This window comes from Aptenodytes patagonicus, chromosome 4 (genome assembly GCF_965638725.1).
Source record: "Aptenodytes patagonicus chromosome 4, bAptPat1.pri.cur, whole genome shotgun sequence".
NCBI lineage: Eukaryota > Metazoa > Chordata > Aves > Sphenisciformes > Spheniscidae > Aptenodytes > Aptenodytes patagonicus.
In genome coordinates this window covers 67,529,222-67,555,668 of record NC_134952.1, presented here as the reverse complement: position 1 = coordinate 67,555,668, position 26,447 = coordinate 67,529,222, and the positions used below count along the sequence as shown (strand labels likewise).

Below are 26,447 nucleotides of genomic sequence, written 5' to 3'. Positions count from 1 at the left end.
GGGCCGGAAGGAGGATCTGGGGAACTACAGGCCTGTCAGCCTGACCTCGGTGACGGGGAAGGTTATGGAGCGGTTCATCTTGAGGGCACTCACAAGGCATGAGCGGGACAACCAAGGGATCAGGCCCAGCCAGCACAGGTTCATGAAAGGCAGGTCCTGCTTGACCAACCTGATCTCCTTCTATGACAAGGTGACCCACCTAGTGGATGAGGGAAAGGCTGTGGATGTGGTCTACCTGGACTCCAGTAAGGCCTTTGACACTGTCTCCCACAGCATTCTCCTAGAGAAGCTGGCGGCTCACGGCTTAGACAGGTGTACTCTGCGCTGGGTAAAAAACTGGCTGGACGGCCGGGCCCAGAGAGTTGTGGTGAATGGCGTTAAATCCAGTTGGCAGCTGGTCACGAGCGGTGTTCCCCAGGGCTCAGTTCTGGGGCCAGTCTTGTTCAATAGCTTTATCAATGATCTGGACGAGGGGATCGAGTGCTCCCTCAGTAAGTTTGCAGACGACACCAAGTTGGGCGGGAGTGTTGATCTGCTCAAGGGTAGGAAGGCTCTGCAGAGGGACCTGGACAGGCTGGATCAATGGGCCGAGGCCAACTGTATGAGATTCAACAAGGCCAAGTGCCAGGTCCTGCACTTCATCCACAACAACCCCATGCAGCGCTACAGGCTTGGGGAAGAGTGGCTGGAAAGCTGCCTGGCGGAAAAGGACCTGGTCGACAGCTGGCTGAACATGAGCCGGCAGTGTGCCCAGGTGGCCAAGAAGGCCAACAACATCCTGGCCTGTATCAGAAATAGTGTGGCCAGCAGGAGTAGGGAAGTGATCGTGCCCCTGTACTCGGCACTGGTGAGGCCGCACCTCAAATACTGTGTTCAGTTTTGGGCCCCTCACTACAAGAAGGACGTTGAGGTGTTGGAGCGTGTCCAAAGAAAAGCAACAAAGCTGGTGAGGGGTCTGGAGAACAAGTCTTATGAGGAGCGGCTGAGGGAACTGGGGTTGTTTAGCCTGGAGAAAAGGAGGCTGAGGGGAGACCTCATCGCTCTCTACAACTACCTGACAGGAGGTTGTAGCGAGGTGGGTGTTGGTCTCTTCTCCCAAGTAACTAGCAATAGGACGAGAGGAAATGGCCTCAAGTTGCGCCAGGGGAGGTTTAGGTTGGATATTAGGAAAAATTTCTTCAACAAAAGGGTTATCAAGCACTGGAACAGGCTGCCCAGGGAAGTGGTTGAGTCACCATCCCTGAAGGTATTTAAAAGACGAGTAGATGAGGCGCTTAGGGACATGGTTTAGTGGGCATGGTGGTGTTGGGTTGACGGTTGGACTCAATGATCTTAGAGGTCTCTTCCAACCTTAATGATTCTATGATTCTATAAACATTCAAAAGATCTGGTAATTGCACACTATGGTGTTCTTATTTTAAGTATGTACGCTCCCCCAGTAACATCGTATTTCACGAAATTAGCTACGTTTGGTCCTTACAAGAGCCACCAATGCTGTGGACACAATGGAAACAGATATAAGGAGTATCTCCCTTAGGTACTGGAAGATTTTAAGAGCCCAGATGGTTTCAGTGACCAGCCTACTGAGGTGGAGTGAATCCCCACAGGTGTTCAGCTTCCAGTTTGTATAGATTGTACTACTGGAGGCAAAATGACGGCTCTTCCACTTGCTGAAGAATCATCATTTTGTTGACATTTACACTTCAGCAGGCTAGTTTAAGTATACTGTAGCTGAGTTGCCTGACAGAGCTAGGAGTTATTTTGTTCTCACATAAGCTATAAAGAGTTAACTTTGACCACCCATCTTGAAAGCAACAGCAGTCCATGGTTCTGGTCACTACTATCTTCCTTTTGATTACAGTTCTCATTATGTACTTCTTCCTCCCTCTTGAAACTGTTCTTCTCTGGGCGAATCCCCCATGGTCAATGGTGTTACAAGCATGTTCTCTCTAAGCAGACAATTTGCAAGGGTCTGCCAACTGTTGAGTTCATGAAATACCCTGGCACTTTAAAACAGACCAAAAAGGTTTTAGATTTTTTTTTATTGATTATAGCAGCCTTCTTAGGTGACTTGTTGAAATTACAAGAAGTCACAGCTGCATTTTGTGGATTACTTTTGGACATGTTACCAGCACCTACAAATATCCTGGAGCAACCGCGGTACTGACAATTCATTTTGCTAGCCTATTTCAAGTTCTTCTTAGATCCAAAACATTTTCTTTTCTCTTATGAAGGATGTAGAACAGAGCTTTGAGTACCATTTGTTTTCAAAGAAAAGTCTGTCCCTGACTATATTGGATATGAAGGCTAGATGCAAAACGGGCACTGCATCGTTGCTTCGCAAAGCTGAAAAGAGACTGCAGAGCAGCAGAGCTCCCAAATATCCAGGCTGGACTGTGCTCTCAGACCAGTCATCCCAAATAAACTGGAACAAGTGCACTAAGATGCAAGTGGCTCTGTCAAAGGCCACGTCAGAACAGAAATACATTTAAGAAACACAGTAGTATAAATATTAGGTCTAGAAAGAAAAAGACAAGATGAAGAATTCTGCAAAGTGGGGCTGTTTGTGGTTTTATGAAATTGTGGTACAGCTGTGGACAACAGATCATTTCTACCTCTTCTCACAATTCTTTTAAAAAAGAGACTGAAAAAAAAAAAACCCCACTGAGGAGCACTCATCTCATACAAGAATTTGTCACGCTCTTGGCCTTCACAGCAGTTGTCATTTTTGGTGGTTCACGTCACTAAAAACCTTTTAATAAAGCTTCTAGTCAAGGTTTTTAAGCTTTTAACCAAGCTTCTGAGAAATTCTGAACAATTACTTATCATTCGAGGTGCCATTCACAATTATCTGACTTGCACATACCTCACAACACTGCCCTCTCTGAGACACTGACTTTCAGCCTATTGGCAAGCCTCCACCTATGGACCAGTCTGCAGGCAGTTAAGAAATACCTGTTCCTTATACTATTGGTCTGAATTTTTATAGCTATTTTTGAGATATTTACCCTTTAGCACAGGACAAAATGAGTGTTTTGAGGTTTTTCTATTCCATTTTTATAACCAAAAAGACAACATTTTCCTTAAACAGATGCTGAGAATGGTGTCATGTTTTCATCTTCTGAACAGTCAAGTTAAATCATATTACATGATCCTCAAAGTGCCTCACTCAGCAGGTGTTTAATTAGAGAGAGGGAAAAAAGCAGTAAATGAAGGTGATACTGGGTGCTAAAAGACGGAATTAGTTAAATGTTATATTCAGGCTACACCTCCTGTTAATAATCAGCTTTTTCCAGTTATTTGGACTCAACATAGCTTCCTTCTCTGTTTCACTTGTACTTCTGCTTTGCCCACTTCCTCATTTCCAAGTTCTTCAGCAATTTTAAGTGGGTTTCAGAGCATTTGGGCCATCCAAATGTTGCACACAAACCCTAGCAACTAATGAGTTTCTGCAAGGGTATGTTGGCATTCCTTCGTTTTTCAAAGGCACATGAAATCCAGAACTGAGAAAGTACTATCAACATTTAGATACATACCGACTTCTACTTTCACATATGGCAACCAAGCGTTGTTTTCAAGTCATTAATGACAGAGTGGAAATTTATGTGGCTTGAAGTATTCCTTTCTTTTCTTTAAAGAATTCATTTGTCTCTGGTTTGCAAACAGTCCATTAAAAATTACAAGTATTTCTTTGAAAGAAGAAAGTAAGAAGACATTGAACTGTGCCCCATGCTACTTGAAAGCACTGTAGGACCTTACCCGAACCCTTCAAGAGCCGTGTCAAACTCAATGAACGCTGGTGTAACCGATGATCCGTGAAGCCTGATATCATGTGGGGTTGTCATAGAGACCAAACACTTCACTCTCGTCAGGGGTACTGTGCTCCCTTCTGCTGGCTTGAGCAGGCTCCTGCTTATCCGATAGTGGCTGTCTTCATGCAAACTGAAGACGCTGTCAGAACCCAGACCTTCCATTGAGGTAACCATGCTATCTACAGTAGAAGCCAAGAAACAACACAGCATTGCAAAAGAGAGGCATTTTCAGGCTATTTATTTGGACTTTTCAAGTACTGCTTCCAGTGCAATAGCTGAATTGTCAATCATCGTCAACTAATTCAGCCTCTCAGTTAGAAGATTATGAGTTGGGAATTACTGTTCTCATTATAAGAACGTTCAACTGAGGCAGACAGACAAGCATCTTGCACAAGGTATTACAGAAAGTCTGTGGAAAAAGCCAAAAAATTGAGCCAAGAGGCCATCCCATTACCTAACACTGGGAAAGCGTTCCTTTCGCAGAGGCTCCATTTCAGGCGCGTTCCTGCTACCTGACTTAACAGGTAGGAAATACTCTGCTTCATGTACTTCAGATGCAGTAACTCTGAGCTAAAATTCTCAGAGCTCTCAATAAGCAGAAAGGCCCAGTGAGCTTAGCTTAGGAAATTTAACATAACTTGCGGTACTCGGAAGCTAGCTTTGCCTTCTCTTTCCTAGGTTGAAAACTTTTCAGACTCACATTTTCACAATTTTCATTGTTTACTTTCCCCCATAATAATACCCTATTAAAAATAAATAAGTAAATTATGCGCTGGCTGAGAGAAGTTGAATCTCTCCTTCTCTTTTTAAATGTACTGAACCTGATGACATAACATGAATTAAGTTATTTTATTTTATTTATTTATTTCATTATTTAATGCTTGTAGTTCAGTACCATCCAGGATACTTTCTAGTTCCTTTTAAATAATTGAAACATTGTAACTATGTGTTACAACTGACCATACAACGACTGAGTTGACACCTAGAAATAAGTATCACATGCTTTGGAAACTTATCAATAATTTCTTTGTATTACCATTTACTGAGACTCTCCTATACTACACAAACAGCTACTCCCAAGCTCTGCAACTCATGGATAATATTAGGAAAGAGTGCATGTGGAAGAGAGGTTCGGATCAGTTGGAGGAATCCGTCCGTTACAGACATTCAGTGCAGTTTATCAGATTGATTCATTAGATGGCTGGAAAACAGATATAACTTTCCAGTATGATAATCAGAGCTGATGTGTAATTACTGATAGAATATGAAGTATTCTATCAGATGGATGAACTTCCATGACAGGATACCACACAAAGGTATAATGAAAATTTCCACCGCGTACGTGTATGTATGTGTATCTATAATCTAGGACTATCTAGTGAATATCCTTTCAAAATACATTGTGAATACCTTCCCACGGTGTTAATTCCAGGACTAAAACTGAAACTGAGTTGTTGTGGTGTCCCTCCCCCCCCGCTTTTTTTTTTTTTTTTTAAAGCTAATGTAAGTCTGTCCTTTTTCTTGAAAATTTTTAAGTTACTATGCACTCATAATTCAACACATGCTTACCACATACTATTAAAGATTTCAATTTTAATATACTAGCAAAGTAAACATATTGAAAGCGAGCAGTGAGTAAAACCATTGCAAATATTTACCATGAAAAATTAATGAATGGTTAAAAAGGGATTGCTGAACTTTAAATAATTAAGAGTAGGTGTTCAACTCCAAATTCTACCTGTTCATAAGAGAAACGGATTATTAGATTGAGATTCTGCCAGATTAAGTAAATCGTGCTTTTTTTTCTTTTTAATTCTATTTCTTTCTCATTATTAGTGATACTAATGATGTGCCAGGTCCTTGAGTCTAGCTGAAATAAACGGAATTATGCTTAAGTGTAGGAATTTCAGTTATTTTATCTGACACCTTACTGAACCCATGAGAGACACTACATAGATTTAATGACGTGATGTGCACATGAAAGTATCTGAGAAAAATATTTTTCCTTTTATTGTTAAATAACTACAAACTCAGGATCTACTCAAGACTTAAAAGCAAACTACTATCATATTTAATAGTTACTGTTCCTAAAATAAAAAATTATAATTACCTCATTGGATATGTATTAAATACAAGTACTACATTCCCTCTGTTCTTAGAACTTTTTCCAGTCAAACTGTTCTGATGATTTCACATTCATACAAAGCTGGGGCGAAGTTAGGTTTTTCTGGATGCTTATCTACAAATTTTATGTAAGTATGCAATTGGGGGACGTCAGTGAAGCATTCTTTACGCAAATTTCTAGCACTTCAGCACCTACTTCTCATTTCCGGTTCAAAACTCAGTGAGCTGGGTTTGTGCACGCGGTACTGTTTCAACAGCTTTTTGTCCCAAGCTCCGCAATTCAAAGGATTTCCCAAGCGTAAAAATTCCCTAAGAAAGAGAATAAAAAATTTACAAATCATTTTGTCTATTTATTTGCCTAGAATGGCACCAAATCTAATACCATTTTTTAAAAAGACAGTAATTACTTGTAATGAACATAACTTTTAACTAAGAAAATAAATAAACTAATGCATAATTACAAGAAACACATTTGATCCATTTGAAACCATCTAAGTTTTGAACACATGCTCTCAAAAGTTGACATTATTTTAACTAATCAAACAATTCTGATAAAGCTCCCAATTCCCTTCTCTTAACTCCAAAGACTTGGCAGGAGGCTGCTGCATCCTGCAGGAGAACATCAGGATGCTCACTGATGCACATTCAGCAAGCTGAACTCATCCGGAAAGGCAGACCACAGGCTGAAGTAAGTGACCTCAGCTTCGTTTTATCCGTGCGTCCTATTTGGCTGGGGATAGTTTCACAGCTATCAACATCTAGATCTATAGATAACTATAGTATCTATATCTACAGCTACCTAGGCTATCAGTATCTATGCTTAGGGAACGTTAAGTCCCTGTGATGCAACTACCAGCAAGCACGCTCCTTGCAGAATCATTTCTGACATGGCTACATGCCACTGAAGTGAACCTACCAGCTGTCCTGGCTGCAGGTCAGCCAGTTGGCGATCCATAGGAGATAACACAATGAAGTTCCTTATTCCATCTGAGATCACAGAATCACAGGATGGTTTGGGTTGGAAGGGACCTTTAAAGATCATTTAGTCCAACCTCTCTGCTGTGGGCTGGGACATCTTTCACTATATTAGGTTGCTCAAAGCCCCGTCCAACCTGACCTTGTACACTTCCAATGATGGGGCATCCACAGCTTCTCTGGGCAACCTCTTCCAGTGTCTCGCCGCCCTCACTGTAAAAAATGTCTTCCTTATGTCCAGTCTAAATCCACCCTCTTTCAGTTTAAACCCTTGCCCCTGGGACTGTCACTACAGGCCCTGGTAAAAAGTCTCTCTCCATCGTTCTTATAAGCCCCCTTTTTATATTGAAAGGCGCAAGAAGGTCTCCCCAGAATCTAGCAAGCAATCCAGAGCATCATAAAACTGCGTGGGTATTTAACAAATGGTTCAAAATATGCACATAAACTTTTCAAGCTTGCTTTTCTAGCACTAGCATAGATGTACAAACCTACTTGCATTAATATGCAGAAAGATCAACTTTTTAAAGCTATGCATCCCCAGATTTTTCCAGACACTTCTTGTACCACATTCCTGCATTTCCTTCACACAAACTAAAGTGCTAAATAAAACTGCTGGCCTGAACCTTTTCCAATCTGAGGTATTTAACATTGCACAGAAAAGTCTAGGAATCCATCCTCTTCTATGGCAGTGTTGCTTTTAAAACCATCACGTTTCCTCTTCCTGAGGACTTAGCCAGGAACAGCATTTTTGATAGCCTCTCAAGATTTGCAGGAAGGAAGAAAGCATTTAACTTCAGTACAATCTTTGTGAAAAACACCAAACAGATTTCCCTGCTCCACACTTCCTCCTCCCCTGCCCTCCAATTCCCAACGTCTCCAGGGTTACATGCTGATTAACAGAAGCAAGACAGTCTATTTGATGAGAAATAAAATGGGATCCCACGCGATCACTACCACACAAGGTCACTTATGCTCTCTACCAATCCGAGCCATTTACAGCCAGCCAGCGACAGCGCAGGCAGCAGGGCTCAGCTCAACCAGACTTCAATGCTATCTTCCTGACCTCAACACCATCGGCTGCAGCGCCTGGGATGCCAGCCTTTCAAACATCCTTTGGAGTGGTGGATGCAGCGAGTGGTCCTCATCAGCCAGAGCAGCACTGCATCTTTGTAGAAGTCGTGCATGGAGCCCGGCTTCGCACATGACTTGCTGGTTTCTCTCTGTGTGCACTAGAGATTGCAGGATATTGGCCACTGCCAGCTGGAGATCCAGTGCATGCTGAAAAAAAGAAAAGCAAGCAACTTGAGAAGACGCAAACTGAGAAGACAAACAAAAGGAAGCCCTTATGCATAATAATGAAAAGGAAACTACCATTAGCAATAAATACACAAAATTAGCAATAAATACACAAAATGTCCTATACTTAAATATATGTGCATGTGTGTGTGTTGGGGGTGTGCGCGCGTGTGTGGGTGAAGAGACACTTCCATCTCTTTATGAAAAAGGATAATAAGTTGTATGAAGGATTACCATGACCATTGCAAAGAAAAACAATTCAGGTAGGGATGGTTAAACTAACCTCTCCTTTTTTCACTCCAGCAGAAGTGAGTCAGTTTAGAAGTTTCATGTGCTTAGAGTGTACTAAGAACTTTTACTTTTGTGACTGCTAAGCTACTCCTAGTAACTTATCATCATCTCTACAAAATTTAAGATATATGCAACATAACTGCCAAATTAATGCCCTGAAGACAGAAAGTCGCCACGCTCATCACCAGTAGAGGACAAGAAAGAGGAATCAAGTCTAGTAATTCTTGTAAGCTTTCGGATTTTTTTTTTTTTTTTTTTTTTTTTAAATAAACAGTGTTCTTCAGGGAAGATATTTCAAACAAAAAATACTTAAGCAACTTCAAAAAATGTCCAACAAATCCTTTATATACAAACCACCAGTAGAGGTTTTGGTTTGGGAATTGTACAAAGCAGGCAGTACAATTTTGGAGCTAGAACACATTCTAGCTATTTCAAACAGCATGTAAACACCGAGCTATAATGTCCAATCCCATGTCCTCCTCATTATGCATTAACACATGATACATCAGGGAAAACAAGAATTCATCACAATGCTTGGAAACTTATCTGATGGCCACTTCAGACATTTCTTTAAATTTACATTGTTGCCAGGAGTTTGAAAGATACAAACAAAACAAAGCCTATAAAATAAAACAATTTGTATCAGACCTGTATGCCACCACAGTTACTCAATTCCATTAGTCTGTGAAATGTACTAGCTTCTCAGTATGAAATGAGAGGACATAATTGGTTTTCCTATTTCCCATAGCCATCCTTTTTCCCAGTCACTCTCAAAGCTTAAGACAGCAGAATTTTTTCCCTACCTCTGGGTGTGTAGCTGATCCAACAGAGGCCAGAAGATCCAGCATCGCGAGCATAGCACCAGGGTGGATAATGACTGCATCAGAGCTTTGTACGGATGTGGGTCCTGTTTGGAGTTTCACATCAGCTATGTTTTTTTGAGGGCAAACAGGAGGCGTTGAAACAGAATGATATGCGTGCCTGCAGGACAGAAAACATCCCACAGTTACAACACCCATCTATTATGAGCTTTGCATTTTTCAAACAGCTGTAAAGTTGAATTGGCCTATAGACACTACTCCCCTCTCCTTTCTCTTCCCCCAGTTAGACAGACCAAGAACTTTCCTCTTCTCAAACCTGTTGGACATGTTTCCCCAAAGACAACCTGTAAGGGTCTCAATTTCTCGACTATGCTTGAACTCAGAAGTCTTTTCCCCACATGCTACACAGTTTGAAGAACATAAAGGTTGCCTTTATCACCTCCCTTTTTTCATTCTAGTTGCAGTGGCAGCACACAGCGACAGCAGCATGCAAGCTACCACTGCTCCTGTTCCGGGGGACAAATTCAGTTTTGAATACACTTCTCCACATTTGCTCTTCATTAACAACTGATTATAAAATGCACTATCACAAAACTCTCGGCAATCTCCAACCAGTCTACAGGAACAGAAAGTTGGTCTCTGTGTCCGCTCGTGCCAGCAGTCCATATGCTCTCAGTATTTCCACGACTGCTACGGCAATTTAGTTTTACATCAAGCTGCTTTAAGTCTGATACAGGGAAAAGAGGCTTTGACACACTGACTTAGAAGCAACCACTTGTGCTGAGAGCTGTAGACATGTTTCTCATTGAAACTCTTGGAGATATCAGCTTGATGCCATTCTTCAGCACAAGATTCAACACACAAACAGCACAAGCAGCTTACTGAACATATGCTTTCAAGATGGTACTTTAGAAGCAAAAGATAGCTTGAAAGGCTCATACTCACCACAAAAAAAAACAAACACAAAACAAAAACGCCAAAACCACCCATATTCTCACAGTACTTATCGTATATGCTTATTTGTAAGGAGAAAGAAAACAAACTCTACGTAACAATTTTTCTTGAAGATCAAATATTGCCTGCCGTTTTACAAGAAGTGAATCCAGTTAAAAATGGGTCTCTTCCTATCAAATCAGTTGAAAGAGGCATTTCCTCTCTCCTGTTCTTAGTGACAGAGATTTACCTAACCCCTAACCCTAACAGAAATAACACTCAGAGACTCGCTGTGCCTCACCCGTTAGGCACTTCCAACTAGGAAGTCTTCTCCTGGGAAAAACAGGACATAGATGGGAGATGAGGAAAGCTGCAAGCTCAATTCTGTCCTAAACACTTTGAAGGCTGCATCTTGAACACACACACACACACCCACACCCCAGCAAGAAACGTCATTTGTGGGGGAAGGCTGAGGCAATGGATTATTTAGCCTAAGACAGGACTCTAGGAAGTACAACACAATCTGCTGCTGCTGGCTGGAAAATGGGCTGGATAAACAATGTTTCAACAAAAGCGTTCCTATTGAAAAGGCTCATGGCAGATCAACAACAACTTGGCATCTGGAACAATCCAAGAGCACTTTTTAAAAGAGAGTTTTTGAAGGAAGAGGAAATTACTGATGCTTTACTCATTCAGGTAATACTTACAGCAAACATGAAATAGTATGGCAATTCTATCGTAACCAACCACTAAGAAAAATACCTGCCCAAATAAATTTTTCTAGTGTTTTTACAAACTCTCTAACCATCAATTTCCTAAACTTCTCTAGCAGACTCACTGATTGAAACATCTGGCAGGTAGAGGAAGGCTTTGTTGTCTCTTTTAAAATTAAATGGAATTAAGAACAGAAGAACAACTGGTAATACTATCATAGACAGATGTTATCTCAACCCTTTTCTCTGTCTTAATGCAGAGATTGAAACATGAGCAATTGTTTCTCATGCATCCTAACAGCACTGCTCTTCATCTGAAGAAGAAAACTGCTACCTCTTTCCAGTGTCACCTTGAGCATCTCAATGCAAGTTTTACAAGATACAGTTAAAAAACTAAATATCCATTTGTATTTAAGAATGCTCTTCAGTCTAGTGAAATTCCACTCCAAGACATTCTTGAAGATCAAGCTTCTGTCCATTTTTAAGCACAAATTTTACTTCCGAGCTTAATAAAAACCCGAGCCATTGCTCAGTATGATTCATGAACAAGCAAGTGCTCCTGGCCTCAAATGGCCTGGACTTCAATATTACATATAACAAACTGAAAAGGGGATACAGTTAAGACTAGGCAATTTGCTTTTCTGTTAGCAATCTAAGTAAAAGTTATGTCCTTAAAGCATATATTATTTAAAGTTTTTCACATCATTTTAAAATACCTTCTATATTTAGTTTTTCCATATAAGGAGTACTGTATCAAAACAGCGAAGAAAAAAAAACAGTTAAAAAAATTTCTCTAGGCAGGGAAAAGAAAATAGACCCCACAAAATTCTGCCAAAGTATTCATCGAACGTTACCCAGGTCTATGGGTCAGTGCAGAACCCGCAACAAATTAATTTAGCCATGCTTATACATTCTTTATATGATCTCTTTAAAGGAGAAGAAAGGAAGAAGTGGACAATGGAAAAAAGGCAGTGTACCGAACACAGAGATCTGTCTAATTTAACAAAAAATAAAACTGAAGAAAAAATAAAACTTAAATTATATAATTAAGTACAACTCTTGATGAGAATTATAACACCATTTTCACCTGCAAAGAAATAAGTAAGATTTATTGTAGATAAACACTCTGCATAACATTCCCCAAGAGCGATCACCATCCAAACTTTGTAAAAACAATGGCTAAAAGTATTTTAAAGTCAAAGTTACATTCTATTCTCTACTTCACCCTGTCAGGCCCAAAGCATCCTCTCAAAAAAGGGAGAACGCCCTGTCAAGATAAGTTTTTTCTGACAAAATTCACAGCAAACAACTGGCAAAGCTGTAGTTCTCGATTCAAATTATACAGGAGGGGTGGAAGAACAATGCATTCCAGGTAACAGGGAGGACAGCTATGTACCACCATCCCAACGCATGTGCTGGAGGAGTCCTATCTACTCTGTTTACATAAAGGATCACACTTGGAGGGCACCACTCCTCAAGGAAATACAGCTTTGAGAAGTAGCAGACATGTCTGAGAGAGAACACTAGCATATCTATATATCCAGAACCATTCTAGACTGCGTGCATCAAAACCAGAACTGTACTACTTTGGTTTATAAGAATTATTTGTGTGCACAGTGTCTGCTTGCTCTTTTAGCCAAACAACACAGGGCTCTTCCTCAGGCACCTGTCTATACAAGTCAAAAGGCAGAAAACCAGGCCACAGCAACAAGGGAGATCCTGGGGAAGCAAAGTAAAGGAGACAGAAATCAATAAGAGAAGAGCAAACACTTCTCTCAGAAGAGTCAACTTCAACAGGATCTGACCGTATCTGACATTTAAAAAGAAAAAAAAGAGTAAAATCAAATAATATTGGACTACAAAACCCAAGTTGCTTATTTTTGAAAATAGGAAGATCCCAGCTACTGGCACTGAATTCACTAGGAATGACAAGCACGATGCTGAACAACCATGAGAAAGCAGACAGCTGCTCAAACAGACTTTTTGAAAAGCCTAGCCCTGTCTTTTTTTTTTTTTTTTACTTTAAAACATGCTTTTACAGAAAGGATCTGAAAAGTCACCCAGGCCAGCATGATCATTCTTTCTGTCCACTTTTGCTTTGAGTCTTACGCAACTTGTTATCACCCAAAGGCCTTTTTTGTTTGTGAAGATCCATGTCAAACACAGTCCTTTACCTCAGCAAGTACCCACGTTACTATATTGGTGCTTACCTGAATTGCCCAAAGCACCCCACAAGGATACTGACTTTTTAAACTATCCAATCTTTACCTTGCCACATACCACACTTTTTTTTCAAGTAACTGCTTGCATTTTCAGTACTACAAAAAACAAACAAAGGAAGCCTAACATATCTATTCATATATACATGTATTTATATTTTAATTACCAGGCTGCGTCAACTACCCATCTGGCACGCTTTTATTCATTACACCCTGGGCCTAACATATCTATTCATATATACATATACTTATATTTTAATTACCAGGCTGTATCAACTACCCATCTGGCACTCTCATTTATTACACGCTGGAATCAGCTCCTGTTTGCAAGGCACTGCATGTCTTCTGCTGCAAGCCTTCACATACCTGTGTGTTTGAGTAATTCAGTGAACCTGAGCAGCCATGCCAGTTACACCTGCGAGAACAGCAAGTAGTAGTACAGGAAAGGGCAAACCATAATGCTAGAGGTTAATATTGGGGTCAAACCTGTAAAAAGCCTCCACAGGAAACGCTGTTTTCTTTCAAGTTTCTTCAAGAGTAAATGACGGGGAAAGGAGTTTGGCAGCTAAGGTTTTCTCTGTGAAACATGCAACTGCTACGTTTGTTCCTAAATGCCTCAGTGTTAGAAAAGAACGGAAACAACAGCCTAAGAGGTTCTGGATTGTCAGGAAAGTGGCCTTGTCCAAGCCAGACCCTGCAGAATACCCAGACAGGACTTGGGTAACATCACTCAGCAAGACAGAAAAAGGCTTCTGTTTACTAACTTGCTCGAATACAAATACCTCCTTTCAAAGCAGCTTCCAAAAGCAGCTTTGGTTGTTTCCCTTTGCAAACTATTTTACATTCCAAATATCAAACTTGATGGTGTATTTTAAGCCAAACATCAAGCAAGAATGACCATATTTTCCATACGTGGCACCTGCACCTCAGATAACCCACCGTCCTTCAAACGTCTTTTTAGCCTTCAAAAGCAAATCTCTGCCAAACCTGCATCGTCAGATAACAAATGGCTGCCCCCTTCCCTGGGGGCTCCAGGAAAAATCTCATTTTCATCATTTGCACAGGCCTGTAAGTCATACTGTTGTTGAACTAATAAACTTTTTTTTAAAAAAAAAAAAAAAAAAAAGAAAAAATAATCTACCAGACACTAAGATGCATAAGAAAGACAGCAGCTTGGCTGGGGCTGGAGGGGGTGGGGAAGCAGGTGCTAGGATTTCTGAATTGTGCCATTTGTGCTTTCTTTCCAAACCTTTTAATTTAGCATGCCTCTACATCATTTAGTAGTCAAGTACTGACAGGTTCATTCTTTATTTTTTATTCTGTGCAATTACTAACAAATGAGCACCTTAACAAGCCATCCACCTTCCTACTGAAAGTACCTTTTCTTGAAAAATTAGTCAAGAAAAAAGAAAATCTTGCTACTGATTGATCTACTAGCACAGCCTGAACTTCTTTGAACTGCTCCTGAGAGTGTCATTTATACCTCCTTTAGACCATTTCTTATACTAGACCTTATTTGTTTTTGAATCATGAGCTTAACTTTAAGTGCCTCAAGAGTCTGGAGACATCTCTAATCTCATACATTAGCATCACTACCTAGGATTCATTATGAAACATACCTTTACATTTATTTTATCCAGTAAACACACAAGTGAAAATGCACACCTCAGAAAAAAATAGCAACTTGAGAGAAAAAATCCCCAAGAACTAAGAAACACAACAGTGACAGAGAAATCAGAAGCAAGATCAACTTCTCTATAAAGGGTCGGTACCTTTTCCTGGACAAAGCTGGCGTACCCCAAGGAGAGGGGAGAGAAGTCTCATTTGTCAGGCAAGGAGGGATCTGTTCTGCACGACTACAGACAAAACAGACAGGGGTAGGGCAGAGAGGTTAGAGAAGAAACCAGAGGCCATAAGCTTGTTAGTTTTACAAAAGTGCCAATAAAATCATTACTAGGATCCATTCTTCAGAAACAACATGGACGACAAAGGACGCTACTGAATGACACGCATCAGGTAAACATGCAGACATGCAATGCGTGTGCTTGTTTTATGGCATGACTCTGCAGTGCTTGTTCATTACTCTGCAGAGGTTTATTGATATGACCATGCTAGCAAAACAGAACATCTTTCAATGTTAAACAGCCGAAATTGAGAGGAGAAAGTAAAGCCTAAGCAAATTAACTATAACCAACATGGGTAAGAAATAAAATCAATGTAAACTTGACAAAGAATGATGATCAGAAAATTTAAGAAAGAATGGAGAATGCAGTCACTGAAGATGACAGCAAAAAAAAAAAAGGAACTCAGTGAGGGAGCTTATGCAACAACACCATGGGATTTACTTACCCCATTGATTCCTCATACTCTACTGTTAGCCCATGTTATAACTTCTACAGTATGTGCAACACATTCTTAATACACATTTTCCTCCTCCATCTGAATGATTTAATACTACTTTAAAATGAGATCAAATAAATTGATTTCTGTACTTGGTTTTTCGTTTTTTTTTTTTGTTTGTTTGTTTGTTTGTTGTTTTTTTTTTTTTTAAACGAGAAAAGCATTAAGATTTGCTGCTTATTTTCAAAATAAGGCAAAATTTGCAGTAACAAAAACATGAAGTTTGTACTTTACTAGTCACCTAGTTTAAGAAAGCCTGACCAACTGGCAGCTTCATTAATATCTCAACATACACAGCCACACTTTCAACACTTGGAAAATCAGACCTTGTGTTTGACTAACTAGGTGGCCCAGCTTAGAAAAACAGGGGCACATGCATTAAATAGCTGGGGTGCAGCAGCTCCAAGGTCCCAGACACAAAGCTTAGGTCTGTGTTTTACTTTTTTGTACCTTAAATTACGGGTGACAACTACTTTCAGACAAGCCAATCTTCAAAACATACTTCAGTAAGTTGAAGTTGATTCAAAATGACAACAAAAGACTTTATGGTTCATTTCAAATCTCAAGTATAATTTAAGTACAATTTAAATTCTAGTTGTTTAAATCTGGGAGTGTCTCCCAGTTAAATTTAAAAACCAGTAATTTACAGACTAGCTAGAACCTTAAAGAACATGCCAATCCACCTAAAACAAGATGTCTAGTCTAGATGTGTTTAGTCTGGAGAAAAGGAGGCTCAGGGGAGACCTTATGGCTCTCTACAACTACCTGAAAGGAGGTTGTAGCCAGGTGGGTGTCAGTCTCTTCTCCCAAGTAACAAGCGATAGGACGAGAGGAAATGGCCTCAAGTTGCACCAGGGGAGGTTTAGACTGGATATTAGGAAAAATTTCTTCACCGAAAGGGTTATCAAGCACTGGAACAGGCTGCCCAGGGAAGTGGTTGAGTCACCATCCCTGGAGGTATTTAAAAGATGTGTAGACGTGGCACTTGGGGACATGGTTTAATGGTGGACTTGGTAGTGTTAGGTTTACAGTTGGACTCGATGATCTTAAAAGTCTCTTCGAATCTAAATGATTTTATGATTCTAAAGCCATTGTGATATTATCTAATTAAAGTCCCTTATCAAAGGAAACATGAACTTCAGGTGTGATGTTCAACAACCAATTTTTCATTTTACTTAATAAAAGCATAAAAATCTAGTAGTTCTGTATGATAAAGCAACCAGACAGTCTGCCTATCAACCAACAGGTTGCTTCAACACATCAAATATAACCATAAACTGACTTAATTGCTGCCATTACAAAAACATTCAACATCAGAGAGAATGCTGCATACCCTGGAGAACATCAGCAAGCTAAGTCAATATTTGGTCAGATGTTGACACCTTACATTCCTCTCACTGGAGTGAAGGAACAAAGAAATAGATTAAAAGGGAAATACAAAAGCTTGCAATGAACATATTTGAAGAAAACTATTTTGGGTAACACTGGGGCGGAGGAGAGGGAAGAGAAAAAAAGGAAAAAAAAAAAGCCAAGTTCATACCTGTCAAAAGAATCTGTTGCTACCTTGTAGAGGTAAATAAAAAGTTTGCTGCAGTGTCTTAGCGTAGGTGACACAGAATCCAGGGATATTAGGTCATCCTCCAAAAGTCTTTGAAACAGTTGTGTATTTGAAGGGAAGACATTCAAGGGACTTATTTTTCTCAAGTCTGAGAAGCAGCCAAGTAATCGAACAGCATCTGCCAGTTTTTCATACTGGATCTCTGTTTTGAAGAAATGAGAGTTGGCTGGCTCGTAGCGCATTGCTGCAGTCAATGTGCAGAAGACAGTGTGAAGCAGTTCAAACACTTGATTCTGGTTTACTTTCTCCCAGCCATTCTTAGGCGGTGAGCACAAAGATCTTTCCATAGCAACGAGTAAAGATGTGACATACACAAATCCACCAACTTTTCTAAAAACAGTTCTTGTGCGGTGACTTTCTCTCAGCACTGAGAGTAGGGCCTATGGACAAAACAAACAATCAAAACAAAGAAGAAAAAAAAAAAGCAGCAGCATTACAAACAGCTTGAAAACAGGCAGGAACATTTTTGTTTGATACACTAGCAAAATTCTCACGTCATTTGTAAGAATTTGGTAATGCCTGAAGTCTCCAAAGGTCAACTTTGTACTGCAAGAGTCCACATCCTCAAGAGCTTACAAAATAAAAAAAGATAGAGTGGGGCGGGGGGAAAGCAAAACATTGCCCCTAATTTAGAAATAGAAATTAAGGAGATGAATGAACCTGCCAACAGAAAAGACTTGACCAAGCACAGAATGGAACCCAAAATCCCCAGGTAATTCCCTTAGTGATAAGGCAGAGAGTATAGCTATTAGAAAGGAATCTACTCTGCCATCGTACTTCACAAACAATTTCAAACAAGAGTGGGTAAATGACTGCCTGTAGCAATGAGAAATCTAAACCTTGGAGCATCCTAACACGGGTGTTCCAGAAATCTACAATGCATAAGCACCTGGCAGCTATGAAGCCAAAACAGCACTCAAAGATAACAACGGCAGCAAAGAATTAGCTCAAAAAACCCACTTAGTTTTAGCCTTCCTCTGCAATGAAATCCATAAATCTCTGAATTGAGTGAAACTTGATTTTAAGAGTTGCTGTTCAAAAATAAGCCTGAGAGAGAAACAAAAATGGATAAAACCTTACTTGCTGAACAAATACAAAGCCACAGTACAAACAGCGGCAACTACATGACTCTGGGTACTAGAGAATACTACTCATTTTTCTGTGAAATCAGGGGGTGGGGAAGCCCATCCACCCAACCAAAAACAAACAAAAAAACCAGATGTCATGGGAAGTTTGACCCACATGTGAATACGGAATATAGAAGAAAAAGCCTCTCTACACAAAGCATCACAAACAACAGAAAAATGTTATTGATACAGGAAACCAGGCTAGGGGGGCGGGGAATCTTTCATGACCAAGAGTTTACTTCTTCAGAACCATGCTTGGTTTTTTTTTTTTAAGCACTCAGAAGATGGGTAGTGAAATCGTTAGACTGTCATTCCTTTGAAGGCAGTATCTCATTTCCTGCCAAACCTGGATAAACGGTAAGGTTTAAACATCGCTGCACCATTCTGGGCTGTCAGTTCCATAACCAAAACTTCTGAAAACAGCACCAATGGAAGACAAATACAACAGGTCAGATGAAGGACAGAAACCCTGACTTTGGATGTTAAATCCGTTGGGGAACTGCAATATCCGTTCTCTCCCTTTAAGTATTGTGAATGAGACATGCTCAAAAACAACTGAAGACCTTGATAGACAAAATATGTCAAATGAATAATTTTATTACTAGCTTTCCTTTCTGTCTTTTGGAATAATATGAAGCTGCTCATCTGCCAGAGAAATATTACAGCTCTTTTTAACAGAGGTGATCCTAGATGTCTGAGAGTTCTCTCCGGTAAGACTCATTTACTTATTACTACTTGCCTCAGCTTTTCTACCCTAAAATAACAGTATTATGTCAATTTACAACAATAACATTAGCTATTCTGAGAAGAATTTGTGGGTCTAGCTTAGCAGCCAAAAAACCTAATACGGTAGAGAACAGATGACAGTCTTCTCTCTTCCTCCTCCACTCGCAGCCTTATGTTCCTACCTTTCCACTACTTTGCTTAAGCAAGCAAGTTCTTTGGCTTGATCTTCTACGATTTACATTTATATTAACTAATTCAGCATTTATAACTAACAAATTGGTAAAATAAAGTAGGTCTGCCACAGGAAAACACAAGCCAGCGCTGAAAATAAACATGTTACATGCTTGCTTTCTCCCCCCCCACGTATCCTCATTATTTTTAACTGAATAATACTCCGCCAGGGAGGATTATCGTAACTGTAGAATCTCATTTCCTATAAACTGAGGCTAACTACAAGTGATGATGCTAAAAACATACTCACTCACTAGCCTTCATCTCTGACTCTGAAACCTGCCATAGACAGATGGAAGAAAATAAAGACCATGCATCAAATGTACGCATTTCAACTCCAGAGACAATCTACATTCAGTAGCTAAATACCATCCATCCAATCCAATCCCCTTCTCAGTGTTTTCTTTTTTAAAAAAAGTGGCTTAGGAGCAAGAGTCCTGAGCAGTACTTCATTTACCCTTAAGATGTCCGTTTTCAGCTGCAGTTCGGTAGGTGGAGCGGAGTGCATCAGTCCCAACAAAGTGCCCATATCATCTTCTCCACTAGGTGATAACACCAACTGCTGGATGACCATCAGGGCATGCTGTCGGCACTGGGGATACTTTACTATGTTGTGCACGCATCTCGCACCACCAAACTCTCTGAAAATACCTACTCAGAAAGGGGGGGGTGGGGATAAGTGCATAAGGAGTATGAAAAATACGATCAGTAACAAATAATGACAACAACAAAGCATGAAAGGTGTTTATTTTCATTTCTACAGATTGAATGGCAGGGTTTTAGCCCTATGGATGTTTAATGACTTACTACTATTTTTCCTCTCCTACCACAAATTAAAACAGAACTTGAACAATATTCTTCTGATAATATTTTTCACTATAGGTGTTGAGTACAAGGATGCAGGTAAGAATTTCCTCAATAATTCTGTTACTCCAACAGTAGTTATTCCTTTCATGCTAGAGCTCAGTAACAGGATGAAACAAAGAAAAAAATATAGCAAACCCTCCAATATAGCAAACCCTCCATCTTTAGTGAAGACTATATGCTGTTTCGGTTAAGGACAATGTTTATATTACATTTAGTTCATTGTCAAAAATATAACTAGGCTGCTTCTGGACAAGACAAGCAAACTAGGAGCACTGGTTGAGAAGTGATTCGGTCTATCCACAAGATTTGTAAGATTCTGTAGAAGTTTTCTTGTGGCAAGACCTATCTCTGTAGAGATAAAGCTTAAGTCAAATAATGGTTCTCAAGCTTACTGGATACTCAGAAGAACACACAGAGCAGTATTAACTGAAAATTAAATTAAGTTTATTCTGAAAACATCATAAAAACCGAACTGGAATATATATATGGCACATAAAATGTGTTTAGTACAGTGTCAGCACCTAGAGTACTGCCCTATGTTAATTACTGAAGATGAAAACAGAGTAGGGAAATGGATCAATGCTGCATTACTATGTCAAAAGGGATCATTTTCCTTGTGAACACAAACTAAAAGAGCGGTTTAAATGACCAAGTTCAGGATTAACAAGCTAGTCAGGACAATGTTTATTCCCTCTAATGTACATATACAAACCTTAGTCCCACTATCCATTTCCAATTTCCTGCCTCCTGCTTTCTCCGATGTTCTTTGGATGAGATATGGACTTGGACAAGGCAAAAGGAGAGGCCTCAGACCCTGAGACAGTTAAGTTGGTTGCATCCCTTTACAGGCAAAGCGCATCTCCTCAGTGGTCAGGTCTCTTGTTTTCAGAGAGACTGAGGTAACGTTTTATACTTCTCCCACTCTCGGTCTAGATTGTCAACTATCCAGTGAACCTGTCTGGGTCTGGACACCCAAATTTCTTGTTTGAAATTCAGTTATCAGTTATGCAATATTCAGGAAACCTTATCAGAGATACTGGTTTAAGATCAGAAACCAAGCTTTGAGTGTGATATGAAGCACTGCAAGGCTGCATAATGCCTATTTATGCCTCTCTGCGACAACCTAAAACCTCTGCTGGCCTCTGGATGCAGTGCCACGGGGCTCACATCCCAGTCACACTGCACAGACAGCAACCGCAACTTCTTTGAGAAATGGTTTTTTAACTCCTCCTGTACAGCTTTGTCATACTCCTGAACTTGGAGAGCTACTGATGAAATGAGGCCCTTGAACTCTCCAGGAGTCCTCAAAAACAACATCTGTGGCATCATCCCACAGCCCTGATGTGTTTTACACTACCCTGTGTAGTTTCTCTGTTGGACTCAGAGATCAACTCAGTACCAAGAAGTAGCAATGAGGTACTGATGGCTCCTTCAACTTCCTAGGTGAGGTCAGGAACGCTGTTTAACAGCGGCCAAGGATTTGTCACAAGTCAGGTGGATGCTACCACAGCCAGATCATAATCCATACCTCACAGGAGCAAGGCTCAGGTATCACAGACCCTGATGCCACACAGGTGCATGTAGTCCAGTCCTGTGAACCAAGACCTGCTGCTTCTAAAATATGAGGCAGTTTCAGTCCTTCAGAGATGTTATTCATCACACAGTTACACCATCTCCTCTCATTCATCCTTAGAAATCAAACAATTCTGAGGTTTTTGGGTTTGGGTTTGTTTTTTTTCCCAATTTCTCCTTATATGGAAGCCCCCACAATGTACCTTCGTGCCACTCCTTCCTGACTTGTTTCTAATTCTGCCTTTTCTTACATGGCAAAACCAAAGCTGAGCAATAAATGTGCAAGTGTGTAATTGATTCATGCACTTCATCTGTAATCTATACCAGTTCCTCTCTAAAACCTCCTTATTTCAGCCTAATTCACTTGCTTCTTGATTCATCATTGAACAGATTCATCTAGTAAATCAAAGATCATGTTTTTTTCCTTTCCATTGACAGGAAAGGTAACTTGGTGGACAAAAGAGAAGTGGCAAAGGAGACACATCTCAACTTCAGCAAAGCTTCTGGCAGTGTCATCCACAGCTTTCTCATAAGCAACCCAACAAAATGGTCTAAACATGTTCATAACAGCCTGAACGCATAACTAATTGAAACATCAGCTTGGAGTAACCTCTGCTTCGCTGCAATGCCTTTCTGTTTTGGCAAAGGACATGCCACTGGGGTTTATCTTGACTGCTGTGAATAATGCCTTTCCTGATGGAATGAAGAACTTACTTATCAAGTACGTGGACAAAGCCAAGCTGGCAGATGTTGGAAATGCTCAGTGGGAAGAATTCAAAAGCTATCTTTGAAAGTAGTTTGAAATAACAAGCAACAGAACTTGAAAACAAGTGCAATAGTGAAATGACATAGACAACACTGGAGGTTGCTCCAACACTGGGCCTAAATTTAAATAAAAAAATTTGCCCAGGCAAAAGCAGAAAAAAAACCCCCAAGCTACAAGCTTTATGCCATTAGCCCAGGAGTTAATGTTTAAACAGTGAGCTGTCAACCAAGTTGGACAATTTTCAGGATTTCATTCTTAACCATTTGTCACAGATTGTAGTTACTCCTACTTAAACGAAAACAAGAACAAAACCAGAAGTGAGAAAACACCAGTCAGAACTGAGAAAAAGGAAAAAAAACCAAACCAAAACCCAAACCAACCCTGCTGAAATAAGGATGTTTCATGGCCTCCAAGGCCAGAAACTTCCTGGTTGCTCAGGGTGGTGTCTGTTTCCCCCCACCTGCTCATTTTCTTCTTCATCTAATAGAATAGACAAAAAGGGTTTAAAAACAGTTATTACCCTTTCTCAATCTGTTACTTCCAAGCTCTCAGAGACAGTTTTTACTAATATGATACATACATACTGTCTATTTCGATGTCGCTAAGTCTTGGCTAATGAACCATAATATAATCCTGCCTGATTTAGAAAAGGACACTCATAACAGAGCCCTATTTATACATACTGACTGGGCATATGTCTTTAAAAATTAAAAGCCATCTTTCACTAAAGATGCAAGCATTTTTAATCACATTTAAATAGACATGACACTGTCAACAGCAAACTACATGTCTAATTATGTGCTTAAATTTTCCCATATACAACCTGTGTTACTATAATAATTTGTAGTAGGGCTTGTATTGTTGGAGAGTGATGGGGCGTGGTGGTTGCCTTCAGGTAAACAATAGCAAAGAAACTCAAGATAAAAAAAACCCACTATCTTGTATTCCTTTATTTTATGCACTCTAGTTTATGCTGTCTATTCTCTATTCTGGAAAAACTTGGCAAAAGAAAAAGTATATTTCAGTGTGTTTGATTACTTGCCTGAAGATAGAAAGTCAAGATTACTTTGCTTTCAGGCATGATTTTCTGAGTTACTTTTTTATAAATATTTTGACAGCAGTCTCTCTACTTACCTGCATTTGTGTTTGATCCTTGTAGTAGTACTGTCAAGGTCTCCATAACCAATAAAGCCAGCTGCTTTTGGTCCTCAAATGAACTATTTCTTGAATCCCCTAAAAAATAATTTCAGAAGCCAAAGTTATAGTAAAAAAATCACTCTTTTCTAAGATGCTTCTTGATACTTTCCACCAACACTTCTATTTTCTTTGCTTCTCCAGAGAATATGCAGCCTAACCATATTCCAAAACAAACTAAGATTTAGTCTACACATGCATTCCTGGGAAAGCTTAACTATGAATCATTTGAAAAGTTAATTTATAAAGACAAGAATTTAAACTGAAGCTTTTGAGCACTATGAGCTCAGTGGCTGACACTGCAGCTGTATATGTAGTTTCATATCCCCAACTTTTGTTTCTTGAAGCCACAAAACCAAACCATAGTTGAAGATTAACATGATCTGTTCTTCAGTATTCAGTACTTGAAAAGAGAAATTCCATACAAAAGCACAAAACTACATTCACATAATTACAGTAAATATGCTGATGATTCAACAGGTGTAACAGACAAACCAATACTGCAAGTGGCATCTTAAAAAGAGAGTAACACGCCAGAAAAAAAACATTTTTTTTTTAAATGACTAATAAGAAGCAAGCCACAACACAAAGTCATGTGCACCCAGGTAGCACCCTAATCAGATGACAGCTTGGTCCATTTACTTACAAGAACGTGAGAACTGATGTGTTTTTCAATGGAGTTGCTGGCAACAAAGCTTTCTAACTCTAATCAACTCCTACCACTCACTAATGAAGCTTCAGACAACAAACCCAGGTGAAATGTCCAACAATTATGATTAAAAAATAAGTGTCACTGATGCACGCTAACTCAATTGCAGTTTGAATAAAGAATGTAAAAAAAAAGTACCTCTGTGTGTGTGTGTATGTATGCACATGTGGCACTTGGCAATGCATGCTTCACAGGCTAAGCAGCTATGTAGCTTATCTCTGAGATGTTCAGTTCCGGAGATAAGATAACAACATTTAAAAAAAAGTTGTTTTTTTTTTAATGCTCTTAGAAAAATGTAGACCCAACTTATTGTTACTGTAAGTCAGCAGATGAAAAACTCTCTAAGACTCAATTTGGAGTTTTAGAAAGCAGGCATTCCTTATTGCGGCACCGGGCACACAGGGGATCACTCCACCTAGTGTGTGCATTGAGCTGCTCAAGGGATCACTCCACCTAGTGTGTGCATCGAGCTGCTCAGCTATAGGAGTTATGTACAATTAGAATATACATACTCATTAGATTTCTGAGAAATGATTAACATATTCATGTTATTTCCTGGAACTCATTAACATATGTAAAAGTCTTTGACGCATGCACTCTTATGTCCATTAGTGGTCTTTCAGGGTCCTCTGGTGGTCATTGATAGGTCTTCCTCACCGTGTCCACTAGCTGAACTCAGTCTTCGTGGATGCAGTTTGTTCTTTGGCTCGGTTGCGCATTTTGCTTACACAAACTAGCTTATTTCAGCATAGCTTCCTTATCTATTCTACTCCAAGATACAAAGTTTCGAGGTCTTCTTTTGCCTACTGAACGTTTAGCTCATCTATTCACAGGGTACTTCTACTGAAGATCTAGCTTATCTACAGAGCATGTCAAACGCAGCTACATTACTCCAATAGAGAGAACCATATGTCTCTTCAGTGTTCTTTTATACTCGGTATCATTATAAAAAGTCTGCAAACTTGAATACATACTCCTATTAAGAGCTCAAATATGCACTCTATAGTATTTTTCAAAGCTGGGGCTAAACACAATGAAATGCCCAAGTACCTTTTGTGAGGAAGACTACAGATACTATGTCTTACTCCTTCACTTGCTCTTTTCATGTTAAGTAACAAATATTAAACCAATCCTTTTAAAATTTTTTTTTTTATGTAAGATATGAACTCCTAGTCCTTTGCATTCATACAGCATCTTTCATTAAAGCTCGCCTCACGCTTCTTGCAGGACGTTAAGAGAGAAGCAATTCCAATGAGCTTTTAAGATGGCACACCAGCCCCCAGCAGAACTCAGTCCTTGAGATACATGTTCAGACTCTCTTGTTCCTCCTCTTAAATGCTAGTCTCCACCATTCCCAGCTGAAAAAACCCCCATGTATTAGTAAAATGGAAGAGCACACACTACCTTGATCATTCAGTGCCTGAGTGGGATCTTTCAGAAGGGCTGCATATTTATGAAGAAGATTTACCATCACCTCCAGAAGTCCCACTTCCCTGAAGACATCCTTAAAGATGTAGTCATGACGGGTGAACTTCAGGAGTGTCTTCATGGCAATGATGCTACACTGAAAAGAAGTGCTGGATTTTAAAAGGATGCTCACACTGATCAGTTCTTTACAGGGTATGTAATTCAAGCTGAAGACAACAAATTCCAGCATCTCAAAGTATTTGGTCTGCACTTCTGGAAGTTTAGGAATTTTCTCTGCAAACTGAGACAATGTGTGCTGCGATTCCAAAATGAAGTAGTTGGCATTGTCTGCCATATAAATATTCGTGATGGCATCAAGGATGATTTGTGCTAGATAGTTGGTTTTTGCTCTCAAAAATGCATTCTGGAGGACCGAAAATGCTTGAATATTCCTCACACTGTGACCTAAATCAGGAAACAAAGTGGGATGGGAGGAAAAAGGAAAGAGAAAGTTCTTAATCGTCATAAACAATGAGTACACTTATTAATAATGATCCATGCATTTTAATAAGTGTGAATAAAATAACAGTATGTGTCACGTATAATAAATTTTTTTATTAAAACTGACTCTTCAAAAAAGCCTCTG

The 26,447-nt window shown here is 39.7% G+C and overlaps 1 protein-coding gene across 6 annotated transcripts in view; it reads right to left on the bottom strand.

Moving 5' to 3' along the window:
* Positions 1 to 26,447, bottom strand: part of WDFY3 (WD repeat and FYVE domain containing 3) — a 190,098-nt gene that overhangs the window by 73,533 nt on the left and 90,118 nt on the right. For 5 of the 6 annotated variants that reach the window (XM_076337073.1, XM_076337070.1, XM_076337074.1 and 2 more), the window contains 9 exons: positions 25,799 to 26,266; positions 23,626 to 23,724; positions 19,744 to 19,937; positions 17,125 to 17,582; positions 14,957 to 15,040; positions 9,302 to 9,479; positions 7,975 to 8,189; positions 6,133 to 6,245; positions 3,760 to 3,991 (listed from right to left, as the gene is read on the bottom strand). In XM_076337073.1, the coding sequence (XP_076193188.1) occupies positions 3,760 to 3,991; positions 6,133 to 6,245; positions 7,975 to 8,189; positions 9,302 to 9,479; positions 14,957 to 15,040; positions 17,125 to 17,582; positions 19,744 to 19,937; positions 23,626 to 23,724; positions 25,799 to 26,266 (2,041 nt within the window). The remainder of the gene's footprint in view (positions 1 to 3,759; positions 3,992 to 6,132; positions 6,246 to 7,974; positions 8,190 to 9,301; positions 9,480 to 14,956; positions 15,041 to 17,124; positions 17,583 to 19,743; positions 19,938 to 23,625; positions 23,725 to 25,798; positions 26,267 to 26,447) is intronic. The other variant, XM_076337076.1, reaches the window with a different exon arrangement.